Source organism: Panulirus ornatus, chromosome 3 (genome assembly GCF_036320965.1).
Source record: "Panulirus ornatus isolate Po-2019 chromosome 3, ASM3632096v1, whole genome shotgun sequence".
In the NCBI taxonomy this organism is placed as follows: domain Eukaryota; kingdom Metazoa; phylum Arthropoda; class Malacostraca; order Decapoda; family Palinuridae; genus Panulirus; species Panulirus ornatus.
Window position 1 is genome coordinate 47,971,445 of NC_092226.1, and position 20,000 is coordinate 47,991,444.

The following is a 20,000-nucleotide window of genomic DNA, read 5'->3' on the forward strand; positions in this document are numbered from 1 at the left end:
GATGCCTCCATGGTTTTTTAATTCGTTTATGGATAGTGTTGTTAGGGAGGTGAATGTACGAGTTTTGGAAAGAGGGGCAAGTATGCAGTCTGTTGTGGATGAGAGAGCTTGGGAAATGAGTCAGTTGTTGTTCGCTGATGATACAGCAATGTTGGTTGATTCGGATGAGAAACTGCAGAAGCTGGTGACTGAGTTTGGTAAAGTGTGTGAAAGAAGAAAGCTGAGAGTAAATGTGAATAAGAGCAAGGTTATTAGGTACAGTAGACTTGAAAGTCAAGTCAATTGGGAGGTAAGTTTGAATAGAGAAAAACTTGAGGACGTGGAGTGTTTTAGATATCTGGGAGTGGATTTGGTAGGGGATGGAAGCATTGAAGCGGTAGTGAGTTACATGGTGGGGGAGGGGGCGAAAGTTTTGGGAGCGTTGAAAAATGTGTGGAAGGCCAGATCATTATCTCGGAAAGGCAAATTGGGTATGTTTGAAGGAATAGTGGTTCCAACAATATTATATGGTTGCGAGGCGTGGGCTATAGATAGAGTTGCGCCGAGGAGGGTGGATGTGTTGGAAATGTGATGTTTGAGGTCGATATGTGATTTGGTTTGATCGAGTGAGTAATGAAAGGGTAAGAGAGATGTGTGGTAATTCAAAGAGTGTGGTTGAGAGAGCAGAAGAATGTGTTTTGAAATGGTTTGGTCGCATGGATTGAATGAGTGAGGAAAGATTGACAAAGAGTAAGAGGGAAGGGAACGAGAAGTGGGAGACCAAATTGAAGGTGGAAAGATGGAGTGAAAAAGACTTTGAGCGATTGGGGCCTGAACATGCAGAAGGGTGAAAGGCGTGCAATGAATAGAGCGAATTGGAATGATGTGATATACCGGGGTTAACGTGCTGTCAATGGATTGAACCAGGGCATTTGAAGCGCCTGGAGTAAACCATGGAAAGTTTTGTGGGGCCTGGATGTGGAAAGGGAGCTGTGTTATCGGTGCATTATACTTGACTGCTAGAGACTGAGTGTGAACGAATGGGGCCTTTGTTGTCTTTTCCTAGCGCTACCTCGCGCGCATGCGGGTAGAGGAGTTTGTCATTTCATGTGTGGCGGGGTGGCGATGTCAATGAATAAAGGCAGCAAGTATGAAATATACACATGTGTATATATGTATATGGCTGGGTATGCATATATATATGTATATGTTAAAATGTATAGGTATGTATATCTGGGTGTATGGACGTGTATGCATATACATGTGTATTTGGGTTGGTTGGGCCTCTCTTTCGTTTGCTTCCTTGCGCGACCTTGCTGACGCGGGAGACAGCGACAAAGTATGATAATATATATATATATATATATATATATATATATATATATATATATATATATATATATATATATATATATATATGAGCCAGTGATATTTGCACAGCTGTATATAAACGATGGCACACACATACAAGCGTTGACACTTCGAACCATCAACTATATATATATGTATATATATATATATATATATATATATATATATATATATATATATATATATATATATATATATATATATATATATATATATATATGCAAAACCTGCTGGTGTGAAAAGAGAGTTTTTATGTATACTGAATGTTGGAGAGGCAGGAGTATGTTAGAGGCAGAAATGTGGGTATTCTTACAGTCCGGTGGTTTGGGAGTATACTAGAGTTAGTACGATGAATATATTTACATACTGGTGGTCTGGGTGTACACTAGAGTTGTTAGTATGTCTATACTTACAATTGGTTGTTCTAGGAGTATAGTAGAATTGTTACTATGTGTATACCTATGATCTAGTGGTTTGGGAGTATACTAGAGTTGGCACTACCTGTATTCATATAGTATGGTGATCTGAGTGCATACTGGAGTTGCAAGTATATGTATGCTTATAGTTTGGTGGTCTAGGAGTATCCTGGACTTGTTACTTTGTGCATATTTATAGTTTTGTGGTCTGGTAGCATACTAGAGTTGTAATATGTGCATAATTATAGTTTGGTGGCCTGAGAGTATACTAGAGTTGTTATCATTGTGTATACTTACAGTTTGGTGGTTTGAGAGTATGCTAGAATTCTCACTATATGTATATTTACAGTTTGGTGGTCTGTGGGTATGCGTGAGTTTATATTTTGTGTATACTTACAATATGGTTGTCTGGGAATTAATTAGAGCTGGTATGAGATTATTCTATCATGAGATTATGCTAACGTCTGTATGATACGTATATTAACTAAACAGTGGTCTAAGAATATGGTTAATTAAGCTTACTGTGAACAGAGGGTGTATGGTTTTCATTACATTGTGAAATACTGTGATAATACTATTCTCCTCCAACTATAATCCTGCAGAATAACATCTGAAGATACATAAGCACAGTTCAGTCAGATGTGGAGCAGTTTCATAAGCTTAATAGGACACAAACAAGGCTGATTGTTTGGGTGAGTGATCAAAGGGCAGAATGAACAGGCAACTACCAGTTTAGATAACAAAGGAGTGAAGTGGCATAGCAAAAATGACGGTAAACTATAGTTATTGGAGAGTTAGCAGTCTTGGACTTAGCACATCTTATATGTACAAATACACTTGGCAGAGTATAATGACTCAATTAGAGCACAATGGTCACTACAGGCAATCTTTGCACCACACAATTGGGCCCTCTCATAGTGGTAGTGACCGAATTTTGTGATTAGTGAATAACATAAACCTACGTCTATTACAGTCCATAATGTGGTTAATGGTCTGGTTGCTGGTGTACTTACGGCGTGGGTAACGTTGGGGAGGCGGATGTGTCCACGCCACCAGACTAGGTGTGCTGGTGGATGAGATCCTGCTGCACGACAGACCAGCCGCAGGTCCGTGCCGGCCGTCACCGCAGTACCTGAACCCAGAATCCGTACCTCCACCGGCGCCACTATGACAGTCACAATGAATAATAAACTTTATAGAAACATGATAAACGAAAAATAGTTTTACAAACTTTCAGTTTTATTTACAACAGTATCAAAAAGATGAAGAGTCAGTATCAAAGCAACAACACAAACTTGTCAGGCACGTAGTTTCAGTTGTATTTACAACGATATATGAAGAATGATAAACTATAAGTGCCACAACAATAATATCCAACACGTCAGGGAAACAAAAGAAGCTCTCTGTATACATATGTAACTTGCCATCATAACAAAAAGTGTCAGCAACACCTGACACGGGATCCTAACAACAACAACAAAATTAAAACATGTGAGTGAATTAATATTCCTGACATTACATGACAGACATCATCAGATCTCATAACACCCGGGCAGAATAAATAAATGTTTCTAATTTTGTATAAACAATGGGAATATTTGATTCACTCAAGCATGAATATAGTTTGACGTGTAGATGTACTTTGCTTCATCACGTATATGGTGACTGAAATGATTATTATGCTCTTTTGATGATTTAGAATGACAAACAGACAGACACACACACACACACACACACACACACACACACACACACACACACACAATCTATCCATATGTCTATCTATCTTTATATATATATATATATATATATATATATATATATATATATATATATATATATATATATATATATATATATATATATATATATACATATATATATATATATATATATATATATATATATATATATATATATATATATATATATAATTTTTTAAACTATTCGCCATTTCCCGCGTTGGCGAGGTAGCGTTTAGAACAGAGGACTGGGCCTTTTTTGGAATATCCTCACCTGGCCCCCTCTGTTCCTTCTTTTGGAAAATTAAAAAAAAAAAACGAGAGGGGAGAATTTCCAGCCCCCCCGCTCCCTCCCCTTTTAGTCGCCTTCTACGACACGCAGGGAATACGTGGGAAGTATTCTTAATCCCCTATCCCAAGGGATAATATATATATATATATATATATATATATATATATATATATATATATATATATATATATATATATATATATATTCTTTTTTCTTTCTTTTAAACTATTCGCCATTTCCCGCGTTAGCGAGGTAGCGTTAAGAACAGAGGACTTGGCCTTTTTTGGAATATCCTCACCTGGCCCCCTCTGTTTCTTCTTTTGGAAAATTAAAAAAAAAAAAAAAAAAGCGGAGGTGGATCATAGGGTGGGGGAGGGGGCGAAAATCCTGGGGGCCTTGAAGAATGTGTGGAAGTCGAGAACATTATCTCGGAAAGCAAAAATGGGTATGTTTGAAGGAATAGTAGTTCCAACAATGTTGTATGGTTGCGAGGCGTGGGCTATGGATAGAGTTGTGCGCAGGAGGATGGATGTGCTGGAAATGAGATGTTTGAGGACAATGTGTGGTGTGAGGTGGTTTGATCGAGTGAGCAACGTAAGGGTAAGAGAGATGTGTGGAAATAAAAAGAGCGTGGTTGAGAGAGCAGAAGAGGGTGTTTTGAAGTGGTTTGGTCATATGGAGAGGATGAGTGAGGAAAGATTGACCAAGAGGATATATGTGTCGGAGGTGGAGGGAACAAGGAGAAGAGGGAGACCAAATTGGAGGTGGAAAGATGGAGTGAAAAAGATTTTGTGTGATCGGGGCCTGAACATGCAAGAGGGTGAAAGGAGGGCAAGGAATACAGTGAATTGGAGCGATGTGGTATACCGGGGTTGACGTGCTGTCAGTGGATTGAATCAAGGCATGTGAAGCGTCTGGGGTAAACCATGGAAAGCTGTGTAGGTATGTATATTTGCGTGTGTGGGCGTATGTATATACATGTGTATGGGGGGGGGTTGGGCCATTTCTTTCGTCTGTTTCCTTGCGCTACCTCGCAAACGCGGGAGACAGCGACAAAGTATAATAAAAAAAAGAATTATATATATATATATATATATATATATATATATATATATATATATATATATATATATATATATATACATAAATATATATATATATATATATATATATATATATATATATATATATATATATATATATATATATATATAAATATATATATATATATATATATATATATATATATATATATATATATATATATATATATATATATATATATATATATATATATATATATATATATACATATATATATATATATTCATATATGTATATATATATATATATATATATATATATATATATATATATATATTATCCCTGGGGATAGGGGAGAAAGAATACTTCCCACGTATTCCCTGCGTGTCGTAGAAGGCGACTAAAAGGGAAGGGAGCGGGAGGCTGGAAATCCTCCCCTCTCTCTTTTTTTTTTCCAAAAGAAGGAACAGAGAAGGGGGCCAGGTGAGGGTATTCCCTCAAAGGCCCAGTCCTCTGTTCTTAACGCTACCTCGCTATCGCGGGAAATGGCGAATAGTATGAAAAAAAAAAAAAAAAAAATATATATATATATATATATATATATATATATATATATATATATATATATATATATATATATATATATATATATATATATATATATATATATATATATATATATATATATATATATATATATATATATATATATATATATATATATATATATATATATATATATATATATATATATATATATATAATATATATATATATATATATATATATATATATATATATATATATATATATATATATATATATATATATATATATATATATATATATATATATATATATATATATATATATATATATATATATATATATATATATATATATATATATATATATATATATATATATATATATATATATATATATCCCCGGGGATAGGGGAGAAAGAATACTTCCCACGCATTCCTCACGTGTCGTAGAAGGCGACTAAATGGGACGGGAGCGGGGGGCTAGAAACCCTCCCCTCTTTGTATTCTAACTTTCTAAAAGGGGTAACAGAAGAAGGAGTCATGCGGGGAGTGCTCATCCTCCTCGAAGGCTCAGATTGGGGTGCGTAAATGTGTGTGTACGTAACCAAAATGAGAAAAAAGGAGAGATAGGTAGTATGTTCGCGGAAACGAACCTGGATGTTTTGGCTCTGAGTTAAACGAAGCTCAAAGGTAAAGGGGAAGAGTGGTTTGGGAATGTCTTGGGAGTAAAGTCAGGGATTAGTGAGAGGACAAGAGCAAGGGAAGGAGTAGCACTACTCCTGAAACAGGAGTGGTGGGAGTATGTGAAAGAGTGTAATAAAGTAAATTCTAGATTGATATAGGTAAAACTGAAAGTTGATGGAGAGAGATGGGTGATAGTTGGTGCATATGCACCTGGGCATGAGAAGAAAGATCATGAGAGGCAAGTGTTTTGGGAGCAGCTGAATGAGTGTGTTAGTAGTTTTGATGCACGTAACTGCGTTATAGAGATGGGTGATTTGAATGCAAAGGTGAGTAATGTGGCAGTTGAGCGAATAATTGGTATACATGGGGTGTTCAATCTTGTAAATAGAAATGTTAAAGAGCTTGTAGATTTATGTGCTGAAAAAGAACTGGTGATTGGGAATACCTGGTTTAAAAAGAGAGATATACATATGTATACGTATGTAAGTAGGAGAGATGGCCAGAGAGCGTTATTGGATTACGTGTTAATTAATAGGCACGCGAAAGAGGTACTTTTGGATGTTAACGTGCTGAGAGGTGAAACTGGAGGGATTTCTGATCATTATCATGTGGAGGCAAAGGTGAAGATTTGTAGAGGTTTTCAGAAAAGACGAGAGAATGTTGGGGTGAAGAGAGTGGTGAGAGTAAGTGAGCTTGGGAAGGAGACTTGTATGAGAAAGTACCAGGAGACACTGAGTACAGAATGCAAGAAGGTGAGAACAAAGGAGGTAAGGGGAGTGGGGGAGGAATGGGATGTATTTAGGGAAGCAGTTATGGCTTGCGCAAAAGATGCTTGTGGCATGAGAGGCGTGGGAGGTGGACAGATTAGAAAGGGTTGTGAGTGGAGGGATGAAGAAGTTAGATTATTAGTGAAAGAGAAGAGAGAGGCATTTGACAATTTTTGTTAGGAAAAAATGCAAATGAGTGGGAGATGTATGAAAGAAAGAGGCAAGAGGTCGAGAGAAAGGTGCAGAGGTGACAAAGAGGGCAAATGAGAGTTGGGGTGAGAGAGTATCATTAAATTTTAGGGATAATAAAAAGATGTTTTGGAAGGAGGTAAATAAAGTGCGTAAGACAAGGGAGCAAATGAGACGTTCGGTGAAGGGGGCTAATGGGGAGGTGGTAACAAGTAGTGGTGATGTGAGAAGGAGATGGAGTGAGTATTTTGAAGATTTGTTGAATGTGTTTGATGATAGAGTAGCAGATATAGGGTGTTTTTGTCGAGGTGGTGTGCAAAGTGAGGGGGTTAGGAAAAATGATTTGGTAAACAGAGAAGAAGTAGTAAAAGCTTTGCGGAAGATGAAAGCCGGGAAGGCATCGGGTTTCGAATGGTATTGCAGTGGAATTTAATAAAAAAGGGGGTGACTGTATTGTTGACTGGTTGGTAAGGTTATTTAATGTATGTATGATTCATGGTGAGGTGCCTGAGATTTGGCGGAAAGCTTGCATAGTGCCATTGTACAAAGGGAAAGGGGATAAGAGTGAGTGCTCAAATTACAGAGGCATAAGTTTGTTGAGTATTCCTGGGAAATTATATGGGAAGGTATTGATTGAGAGGGTGAAGGCATGTACAGAGCATCAGATTGGGGAAGAGCAGTGTGGTTTCAGAAGTGGTAGAGGATGTGTGGATCAAATGTTTGCTTAGAAGAATGTATGTGAAAAATACTTAGAAAAGCAAATGGATTTGAATGTAGCATTTATGGATTTGGAGAAGGCATATGATAGAGTTGATAGAGATGCTCTGTGGAAGGTATTCAGAATATATGGTGTCAGGGGCAGGTTGTTAGAAGCAGTGAAAAGTTTCTATCGAAGATGTAAGGCATGTGTACGTGTAGGAAGAGAGGAAAGTGATTGGTTCTCAGTGAATGTAGGTTTGCGGCAGGGGTGTGTGATGTCTCCAGGGTTGTTTAATTTGTTTATGGATGGGGTTGTTATGGAGGTGGATGCAAGAGTTTTGGAAAAAGGGGTAAGTATCCAGTCTGTTGGGGATGAGAGAGCTTGGGAAGTGAGTCAGTTGTTGTTCGCTGATGATACAGCGCTGGTGGCTGATTCATGTGAGAAACTGCAGAAGCTGGTGACTGAGTTTGGTAAAGTGTGTGAAAGAAGAAAGTTGAGAGTAAATGTGAATAAGAGCAAGGTTATTAGGTAGAGTAGTGTTGAGGGTCAAGTCAATTGGGAGATAAGTCTGAATGGAGAAAAACTGGAGGAAGTTAATTGTTTTAGATATCTGGGAGTTTATTTGGCAGCGGATGGAACCATGGAAGTGGAAGTGAGTCATAGGGTGGGGGAGGGGGCGAAAATTCTGGGAGCCCAGAAGAATATATGGAAGTCGAGATCATTATCTCGGAAAGCAAAAATGGGTAGGTTTGAGGGAATAATGTTTCCAACAATGTTGTATGGTTGCGAGGCGTGGGCTATGGATAGAGTTGTGCTGAGGAGGATGAATGTGCTGCCTTTATTTATTCCTATCGCCACCTCGCCACACATGGAATAACAACCCCCTCCCTCCTCATGTGTGCGAGGTAGTGCTAAGAAAGTCAACAAAAGCACCATTCGTTTGTACTCAGTCTCTAGCTGTCATGTAATAATGCGCCGAAACCACAGCTCCCTTTCCACATCCAGGTCCCACAGATATTTCCATGGTTTACCCCAGACTCTTCACATGTCCTGGTTCAATCCATTGACAGCACGTCGACCACGGTATACAACATCGTTCCAATTCACTTTATTCTTGCACGCCTTTCACCCTCCTGCATGTTCAGTGTCCGATCACTCAAAATTTTTTCCACTCCATCTTTGCCCCTCCAATTTGGTCTCCTACTTCTTCTCGTTCCCTCAACCTCTGACACATATATCCTCTTGGTCAATCTTTTCTAACTCATTCTCTCCATGTGACCAAACCATTTCAAAACACCCTCTTCTGCTCTCTCAACCCTCTTCTGCTATCTTAACCACACTCTTTTTATTTCCATACATCTCTCTTACCTTTACATTAGTTACTCGATCAAACCACCTCACACCACATATTGTCCTCAGACATCTCATTTCCAGCACATCCACCCTCCTACTCACAGCTCCATCCATAGCCCACGCCTCGCAGCAATACAACATTGTTGGAACCAATATACCTTTAAACATAGCCATTTTTGCTTTCGAAGATAATGTTCTCGACTTCCACACATTCTTCAAGGCTCCCAGAATTTTCGCCCCCTCCCCCATCCTATGATTCACTTCCGCTTCCATGGTTCCATCTGCTGCCAGATCCACTCCCACTTATCTAAAACACTTTACTTCCTCCAGTTTTTCTCCATTCAAACTTACCTCCCAATTGACTTGACCCTCAACCCTACTGTGCCTAGTAACCTTGCTCTTATTCACATTTACTTTCAACTTTCTTCTTTCACACACTTTACTAAACTCAGTCACCAGCAGCTTCTGCAGTTTCTCACATGAATCAGCCACCACCGCTGTATCATCAGCGAACGACAACTGACTCACTTCACGAGCTCTCTCATCCACAGCAGACTGCATACTTGCCCCTCTTTACAAAACTCTTGTATTCACCTCCGTAACAACCTCATCCATAAACAAGTTAAACAACCATGGAGTCATCACACACCCCTGCCGCAAACCTACATTCACTGAGAACCAATCACTTTCCTCTCTTCCTACACGTACACATGCCTTACATCCTCGATAAAAACTTTTCACTGTTTCTAACAACTTGCTTCCCACACCATATATCATTAATACCTTCCACAGATCATCTCTATCAACTCTGTCATATGCCTTCACCAGATCCATAAATGCTACATACAAATCCATTTGCTTTTCTAAGTATTTCTCACATGAATTCTTGAAAGGAAACACCTGATCCACACATCCCTTACCACTTATGAACACTCAGTGCTCTTCCCAATCTGATGCACTGTACATGCCTTCACCCTCTCAATCAATACCCTCCAATATAATTTACCAGGAATACTCAACAAACTTATGCCTCTATAATTTGAGCATTCACTCTTATCCCCTTTGCCTTTGTACAATGGCACTATGCAAGCATTCCGCCAATCCTCAGGCACCTCACCATGAATCATACATACATTAATAACCTTATCTACCAGTCAACAATACAGTCACCTCCTTTTTTAATAAATTCCACTGCAGTACCTTCCAAACCTGCTGCCTTGCCAGCTTTCATCTTTCGCAAAGCTTTTACTAGCTCTTCTCTATTTACCAAATCATTTTCCCTAACCCTCTCACTTTGCACACCACTTCGACCAAACACCCTATATCTGCCACCCTATCATCAAACACATTCAACAAAACTTCAAAATACTCACTCCATCTCTTCACGTCACTACTACTTGTTATCACCTTCCCATTTGCCCAATTTACTGAAGTTCCCATTTGCTCCCTTGTCTCACGCACTTTATTTACCTCCTTCCAAAGCATCTTTTTATTCTCCCTAAAATTTAATGATGCTCTCTTACCCCAACTCTCATTTGCCCTTTTTTTTTTTCACCTATTGCACCTTTCTCTTGACCTCCTCTCTCTTTCTTTTATACATCTCAGACTCATTTGTATTTTTTCCCTGCAGAATCGTCCAAATGCCTCTCTCCTCCCTTTCACGAATAATCTTACTTCTTCATCCCATCACTCACTACCCTTTCTAATCAACCCACCTCCCACGCTTCTCATGCCACTAGCATCATCTGCGCAAGCTATCACTGCTTCCCTAAATAGATCCCATTCCTCCCCCACTCCCCTTACCTCCTTTGTTCTCACCTTTTTCCATTCTGTATTCAGTCTTTACTGGTAATTTCTCACACAAGTCTTCTCCCCAAGCTCACTTACTCTCACCACTCTCTTCACCCCAACATCTCTTCTTTTCTGAAAACCCTTACAAATCTTCACCTTCGCCTCCACAAGATAATGATCAGACGTCCCTCCAGTTGCACCTCTCAGCACATTAACATCCAAAAGTCTCTCTTTCGCATGTCTATCAAATAACACGTAATCCAATAACGCTCTCTGGCCATCTCTCCTACTTACATACGTATACTTATGTATATCTCGCTTTTTAAGCCAGGTATTCCCAATCACCAGTCCTTTTTCAGCACATGAATCTACAAGCTCTTTACCATTTCCATTTACAACACTGAGCACACCATGTATAACAATAATTCCCTCAACTGCCATATTACTCACCTTTGCATTCAAATCACCCATCGCTATAACCCGGTCACGTGCATCAAAACCAATAACACACTCATTCAGCTGCTCCCAAAACACTTGCCTTTCATGATGTTTCTTCTCATGCCCAGTGCATGTACACCATTAATAACCCAAGAGCAATTGAAGGAGTAGCACTACTCCTGAAACATGTGTTGTGGTAGTATGTGATAGAGTGTAGGAAAGTAAATTCTAGATTAATATGCGTAAAACTGAAAGATGATGGAGAGAGATGGGTGATTATTAGTGCATATGCACCTGGGCATGAGAAGAAAGATCATGAGAGGCAAGTATTTTGGGAGCAGCTAAATTTGTTAGTTGTTTTGATGCACTAGACCGAGTTATAGTGATGGATGATTTGAATGCAAAGGTGAGTAATGTGGAAGTTGAGGGGATAATTGGTATACATGGGGTGTTCAGTGTTGTAAATGGAAAAGGTGAAGAGCTTGTAGATTTATGTGCTGAAAAAGGACTGGTGATTGGGAATACCTGGTTTAAAAAGCAAGATATACATAAGTATACGTATGTAAGTAGGAGATATGGCCAGAGAGCGTTATTGGATTACGTGTTAATTGACAAGCGCGCGAAAGAGAGACTTTTCAATGTTAAAGTGCTGAGAGGTGCAACTGGAGGGATGTCTCATCATTATCTTGTGGAGACAAAGGTGAAGATTTGTATGTGTTTCAGAAAAGAAGAGAGAATGTTGGCGTGAAGAGGGTGGTGAGAGTAAGTGAGCTTGGGAAGGAGACTTGTGTGAGGAAGTACCAGGAAAGACTGGGTACATAATGGAAAAAGGTGAGAACAAAGGAGGAAAGGGGAGTGGGGGAGGAATGGGATCTACTTAGGGAAGCAGTAATGGCTTGCGCAAAAGATGCTTGTGGCATGAGAAGCTTGGGAGGTGGGTTGATTAGAAACTGTAGTGAGTGGTGGGATGAAGAAGTAAGATTATTAGTGAAAGAGAAGAGAGAGGCATTTGGCCGATTTTTGCAGGGAAAAAATGCAAATGAGTCTGAGATGTATAAAAGAAAGAGAGAGGAGGTCAAGAGAAAGTTGCAAGAGGTGGAAAAGAGGGCAAATGAGAGTTGCGGTGAGAGAGTATCATTAAATTTTAGGGAGAATAAAAAGATGTTTTAGAAGGAGGTAAATAAAGTGCGTAAGAAAAGGGAGGAAATGAGACGTTCAGTGAAGTGGGCTAATGAGGAGGTGAAAAAAGTAGTGGTGATGTGAGAAGGAGATGGAGTGAGTATTTTGAAGGTTTGTTGAATGTGTTTGATGATAGAGTGGCAGATATAGGGTGCTTTGGTCGAGTTGGTGTGCTAAGTGAGGGGGTTAGGGAAAATAATTTCGTAAACAGAGAAGAGGTAGTGAAATGTTTGCGGAAAATCAAAGCAGGCAAGGCAGCAGGTTTGAATGGTATTGCAGTGGAATTTATTAAAAAAGGGGGTGACTTTATTGTTGACTGGTTGTTAAGCTTATTTAATGTATGTATGATTCATGGTGAGGTGCCTGACGACTGGCTGAATGCTTACATAGTGCCATTGTATAAAGGCAAAGGGGATAAGAGTGAGTGCTCAAATTACAGAGGTATAAGTTTTTTGAGTATTCCTGGTAAATTATCTGGGAGGGTATTGACTGAGAAGGTCAAGGCATGTACAGAGCATCAGATTGGTGAAGAGCAGCGTGCTTTCAAAAGTGGTAGAGGATGTGTGGATTAGGTGTTTGCTTTGAAGAATGTATGTGAGGAATACTTAGAAAAGCAAATGGATTTGTATGTAGCATTTATAGATCTGGAAAAGGCATATGATAGAGTTGATAGAGATGCTCTGTGGAAGGTATTAAGAATATATTGTGTGGGAGGCAAGTTGTTAGAAGCAGTGAAAAGTTTTTATCGAGGATGTAAGGCATGTGTACGTGTAGGAAGAGAGGAAAGTGATTGGTTCTCAGTGAATGTAGGTTTGCGGCAGGAGTGTGTGATGTCTACATGGTTGTTTAATTTGTTTATGGATGGGGTTGTTAGGGTGGTCAATGCAAGAGTTTTGGAAAGAGGGGCAAGTATGTAGTGTGTTGTGGATGAGAGAGCTCGTGAAGTGAGTCAGTTGTTGTTCGCAGATGATACAGCGCTGGTGGCTGATTCATGTGAGAAACTGCAGAAGCTGGTGACTGAGTTTGGTAAAGTGTGTGAATGAAGAAAGTTAAGAGTAAGTGTGAATAAGAGCAAGGTTATTAGGTACAATAGTGTTGAGGCTTAAGTCAATTGGGAGGTAGATTTGAATGGAGAAAAACTGGAGGAAGTAAAGTGTTTTAGATATCTGGGAGTGGATGTGACAGCGGATGGAACCATGGAAGCGGAAGTGAATCATAGGGTGGTGGAGGGGGCGAAAATCTTGGGAGCCTTGAAGAATGTGTTAAAGTCGAGAACATTATCCCCGAAAGTAAAAATGGCTATGTTTGAATGAATAGTGGTTCCAACAATGTTGTATGGTTACGAGGCGTGGGCTATGAATAGATTTGTGCGCAGAAGGGTGGATGTTCTGGAAATGAGATGTTTGAGGACAATATGTGGTGTGAGGTGGTTTGATCGAGTAAGTAATTTAAGGGTAAGAGAGATGTTTGGAAATAAGAAGAGCGTGGTTGAGAGAGCAGAAGAGTGTGTTTTGAAATGGTTTGGGCACATGGAGAGGGTGAGCGAGGAAAGATTGACCAAGTGGATATATGTATCGGAGGTGGAGGGAACGAGGAGAAGTGGGAGACCAAATTGGAGGTGGAAAGATGGAGTGAAAAACATTTTGAGTGATCGGAGCCTGAACATGCGGGAGGGTGAAAGTCGTGCAAGGAATAGAGTGAATTGGATGTATGTGGTTAACCGGGGTCGACGTGCGTTCAATGGATTGAATCAGGATATGTGAAGTAAACCATGGAAAGTTTTGTGGGGCCTGGATGTGGAAAGGGAGCTGTGGTTTCGGGCATTATTGTATGACAGCTAGAGACTGTGTGTGAAGGAATGGGGCCTTTGTTGTCTTTTCCTAGGGGTACCTCGCACACATGATGGGGAGGGGGATGTTATTCCATGTGTGGCGAGGTGGCGATGGGAATGAATAAAGGCAGACAGTGTGAATTGTGTGGATGTGTATATATGTATATGTCTGTGCGTGTATATATATGTGTACATTGAGATGTATGGGTATGTATATTTGCGTGTGTGGACGTGTATGTATATACATGTGTATGGGGGTGGGTTGGGCCATTTCTTTCGTCTGTTTCTTTGCGTTATATCGCAAACGCGTTAGACAGCGACAAAGCAAAATATGAAAAATAATATAATGTATATACATATATTTATTTATTTTATTTTATCTTGCTTTGTCGCTGTCTCCCACGTTTGCGAGGTAGCGCAAGGAAACAGACGAAAGAATGGCCAAACCCACCCCCATACACATGTATATACACACACGTCCACACACGCAAAATATACATACCTATACATCTCAATGTACACATATATATACACATACAGACATATACATATATACCCATGCTCACAATTCACACTGTCTGCCTTTATTCATTCCCATCGCCACCTCGCCACACATAGAATCCCATCCCCCTCCCCCCTCATGTGTGCGGGGTAGCGCTAGGAAAAGACAACAAAGGCCTCATTCGTTCACTCTCAGTCTCTAGCTGTCATGCAATAATGCCCGAAACCACAGGTCCCTTTCCACATCCAGGCCCCACACAGCTTTCCATGGTTTACCCAGACGCCTCACATGCCCTGATTCAATCCACTGACAGCACGTCAACCCCGGTATACCACATCGATCCAATTCACTCTATTCCTTGCCCGCCTTTCACCCTCCTGCATGTTCAGGCTCCGATCAATCAAAATCTTTTTCACTCCATCTCTCCACGTCCAATTTGGTCTCCCACTTCTCGTTCCCTCCACCTCCGACATATATATCCTCTTGGTCAATCTTTCCTCACTCATTCTCTTCATGTGCCCAAAGCATTTCAAAACACCCTCTTCTGCTCTCTCAACCACGCTCTTTTTATTTCCACACATCTCTCTTACCCTTACATTACTTACTCGATCAAACCACCTCACACCACACATTGTCCTCAAACATCTCATTTCCAGCACATCCACTCTCCTGCGCACAACTCTATCCATAGCCAACGCCTCGCAACCATACAACATTGTTGGAACCACTATTCCTTCAAACATACCCATTTTTGCTTTCCGAGATAATGTTCTCGACTTCCACACATTCTTCAAGGCTCCCAGGATTTTCGCCCCCTCCCCCACCCTATGATTCACTTCCGCTTCCATGGTTCCATCCGCTGCCAGATCCACTCCCAGATATCTAAAACACTTTACTTCCTCCAGTTTTTCTCCATTGAAACTTACCTCCCAATTGACTTGACCCTCAACCCTACTGTACCTAATAACCTTGCTCTTATTCACATTTACTCTTAACTTTCTTCTTTCACACACTTTACCAAACTCAGTCACCAGCTTCTGCAGTTTCTCACATGAATCAGCCACCACCGCTGTATCATCAGCGTACAACAACTGACTCACTTTCCAAGCTCTCTCATCCACAACAGACTTCATTCTTGCCCCTCTTTCCAAAACTCTTGCATTCACCTCCCGAACAACCCATCCATAAACAAATTAAACAACCATGGAGACATCACACACCCCTGCCGTAAACCTACATTCACTGAGAACCAATCACTTTCCTCTCTTCCTACACGTACACATGCCTTACATCCTCGATAAAAACTTTTCACTGCTTCTAACTACTTGCCACCCACACCATATATTCTTAATACCTTCCACAGAGCATCTCTATCAACTCTATCATATGCCTTCTCCAGATCCACAAATGCTACGTACAAATCCATTTGCTTTTCTAAGTATTTCTCACATACATTCTTCAAAGCAAACACCTGATCAACACATCCTCTACCACTTCTGAAACCACACTGCTCTTCCCCAATCTGATGCTCTGTCCATGCCTTCACCCTCTCAATCAATACCCTCCAATATAATTTACCAGGAATACTCAACAAACTTATACCTGTGTAATTTGAGCACTCACTCTTATCCCCTTTGCCTTTGTACAATGGTACTATGCACGTATTCCGCCAATCATCAGGCACCTCACCATGAGTCATACATACATTAAATAACCTTACCAACCAGTCAACAATACAGTCACCCCCTTTTTTAATAAATTCCACTGCAATACCATCCAAACCTGCTGCCTTGCCGGCTTTCATCTTCCGCAAAGCTTTTACTACCTCTTCTCTGTTTACCAAATCATTTTCCCAACCCTCTCACTTTGCACACCACCTCAACCAAGACACCCTATATCTTCCACTCTATCATCAAACACATTCAACAAACCTTCAAAATACTCACTCCATCTCCTTCTCACATCACCACTACTAGTTATCACCTCCCTATTAGCGCCCTTCACTGAAGTTCCCATTTGCTCCCTTGTCTTACGCACTTTACTTACCTCCTTCCAGAACATCTTTTTATTCTCCCTAAAATTTAATGATACTCTCTCACCCCAACTCTCATTTGCCCTCTTTTTCACCTCTTGCACCTTTCTCTTGACCTCCTGTCTCTTTCTTTTATACGTCTCCCACTCAATTGCATTTTTTTCCTTCAAAAATCGTCCAAATGCCTCTCTCTTCTCTTTCACTAATAATCTTACTTCTTCGTCCCACCACTCACTACCCGTTCTAATCAACCCACCTCCCAAGCTTCTCATGCCACAAGCATCTTTTGCGAAATCCATCACTGATTCCCTAAATACATCCCATTCCTCCCTCACTCCCCTTACTTCCAATGTTCTCATCTTTTTTCATTCTGTACTCAGTCTCTCCTGGTACTTCCTCACACAAGTCTCCTTCCCAAGCTCACTTACTCTCACCACCCTCTTCACCCCAACATTCACTCTTCTTTTCTTACATTTTTCATATGTATATATATATATATATATATATATATATATATATACATATATATATATATATATATATATATATATATATATATATATATATATATATATATATATATATATATATATATATATATACATGTGTGTGTGTGTGTGTGTATATGTGTGTATGTGTGTATATGTGTGTATATGTGTGTGTGTATGTATATATATATATATTATCCCTGGGGATAGGGGTGAAAGAATACTTCCCACGCATTCCTCACGTGTCGTAGAAGGCGACTAGAGGGGACGTGAGAGGGGGGGCCAGAAAACCTCCCCTCCTTGTATTTTTAACTTTCTAAAAAAATGGGAAACAGAAGGAGTCACGCGGGGAGTGCTCATACTCCTCGTAGACTCAGGTTGGGGTGTCTAAATGTGTGTGGATGTAACCAAGATGTGAAAAAAGGAGAGATAGGTAGTATGTTTGAGGAAAGGAACCTGGATGTTTTGGCTCTGAGTGAAAGAAGCTCAAGGGTAAAGGGGAAGAGTGGTTTGGAAATGTCTTAGGAGTAAAGTCAGGGGTTAGTGAGAGGACAAGAGCAAGGGAAGGAGTAGCAGTACTCCTGAAACAGGAGTTGTGGGAGTATGTGATAGAATGTAAGAAAGTAAATTCTCGATTAATATGGGTAAAACTGAAAGTTGATGGACTGCTTCCCTAAATCAATCCCTTTCCTCCCTCACTCCCCTTACTTTCTTTGTTCTTAACTTTTTCCATTCTGTACTCAGTCTCTCCCGTTACTTCCTCACACAAGTCTCCTTCCCAAGCTCACTTACTCTCACCACTCTCTTCACCCCAACATTCTCTCTTCTTTTCTGAAAACCTCTACAAATCTTCTCTTTCGCCTTCACAAGACAATGATCAGATATCCCTCCAGTTGAACCTCTCATCACTTTAACATCCAAAAGTCTCTCTTTCGCGAGTCTAGCAATTAACACGTAATCCAATAACGCTCTTTGGCCATCTCTCCTACTTACATACGTATACTTATGTACATCTCTCATTTTAAACCAGATATTCCCAATTACCAGTCCTTTTTCAGCACATAAATCTAAAAGCTCTTCACCATTTCCATTTACAACACTGAACACCCCATGTATACCAATTATTCCCTCAACTACCACATTACTCACCTTTGCATTCAAATCACCCTTCACTCTAACCCGTCACGTGCATCAAAGCCACTAACACACTCATTCAGCTGCTCCCAAAACACTTGCCTCTCATGATCTTTCTTCTCATGCCCAGGTGCATATGCACCAATTATCGCCCATCTCTCTCCATCAACTTTCTGTTTTACCTATATCAATCTAGAGTTCACTTTCTTACACTCTATCATATACTCGCACCACTCCTGTTTCAGGAGTAGTGCTACTCCTTCCCTTGCTCTTGTCCTCTCACTAATCCCTGACTTTACTCCCAAGACATTCCCAAACCACTCTTCCCCTTTACCCTTGAGCTTCGTTTCACTCAGAGGCAAAACATCCAGGTTCATTTCCTCAAACATATTACCTATCTCTCCTTTTTTCTCATCTTGTTTACATCCACACACATTTAGACACCCCAATCTGAGCCTTCGAGGAGGATGAGCACTCCCCGCCTGATTCCTGGCTATTGGAGGTTTGTATGTTCTATTAAAGTGAGCTTTCCTATGCACCTTGTTCATATTCATATATGTCCGCGTTGTATAGTTAGGTTCGGTAAGATGCTATCTGCTGGCTGTGTGAGCCTGATGGGAAATTACCGAAGTAGACCCCGTTGCTCACCAACATGAGACGAAGGGTATTCGAGTACATAGTATTCGAATAGTCATTACCCTATTAGGGGCGAACATACCCTAGCGGTAGCGCTCCCGCCCGTTACGTAGAGTTCCTGGTTTCGATCCTGGCTGTTGGAGGTTTGTTTGATATATATATATACAACAATGTTGTATGGTTGCGAGGCGTGGGCTATAGATATGGTTGTGCGGAGAAGGGTAGATGTGTTGAAAATGAGATGTTTGAGGACAATATGTGGTGTGAGGTGGTTTCGTCGAGTAAGTAATGAAAGGGTAAGAGAGATGTGTGGTAATAAAAGAGTGTGGTTGAGAGAGCAGAAGAGGGTGTATTGAAATGGTTTGGTCACATGGAGAGAATAAGTGAGGAAATATTGACAAAGAGGATATATGTGTCAGAGGTGGAGGGAACAGGGAGAAGTGGGAGACCAAATTGGAGGTGGAAAGATGGAGTGAAAAAGATTTTGAGTGATAGGAGCCTGAACATACAGGAGGGTGAAAGGCGTGAATTGGAACGATGTGGTATACCGGGGTGTACGTGCTGTCAATGGATTTAACCAGGGCATGTCTGGGGTAAACCATGGAAAGTTTTGTGGGGCCTGGATGTGAAAAGGGAGCTGTGGTTTCGGTGCATTATGCATGACAGCTAGAGACTGAGTGTGAACGAATGTGGCCTTTGTTGTCTTTTCCTAGCGCTACCTCGCGCGTGCACGGGGGGAAGGGGGTGCCATTTCATGTGTGGCTAGGTGGATGAAGGCAGCAAGTATGAATATGTACATGTGTATATCTGTATATATTTGTGTATGTATATGTATGTATACATTTAAATGTATTGGTATATAAATGTGCATGTGTGGGCGTTTA

The 20,000-nt window shown here is 40.3% G+C and overlaps 1 protein-coding gene across 1 annotated transcript in view; it reads right to left on the reverse strand.

Annotated features, from left to right (window-relative positions):
• LOC139759504 (nephrin-like) overlaps positions 1-20,000 on the reverse strand; it is a 574,502-nt gene that overhangs the window by 100,555 nt on the left and 453,947 nt on the right. Inside the window, exon 6 of the mRNA XM_071681702.1 lies at positions 2,780-2,931. Within this exon, the coding sequence (XP_071537803.1) occupies positions 2,780-2,931 (152 nt within the window). The remainder of the gene's footprint in view (positions 1-2,779; positions 2,932-20,000) is intronic.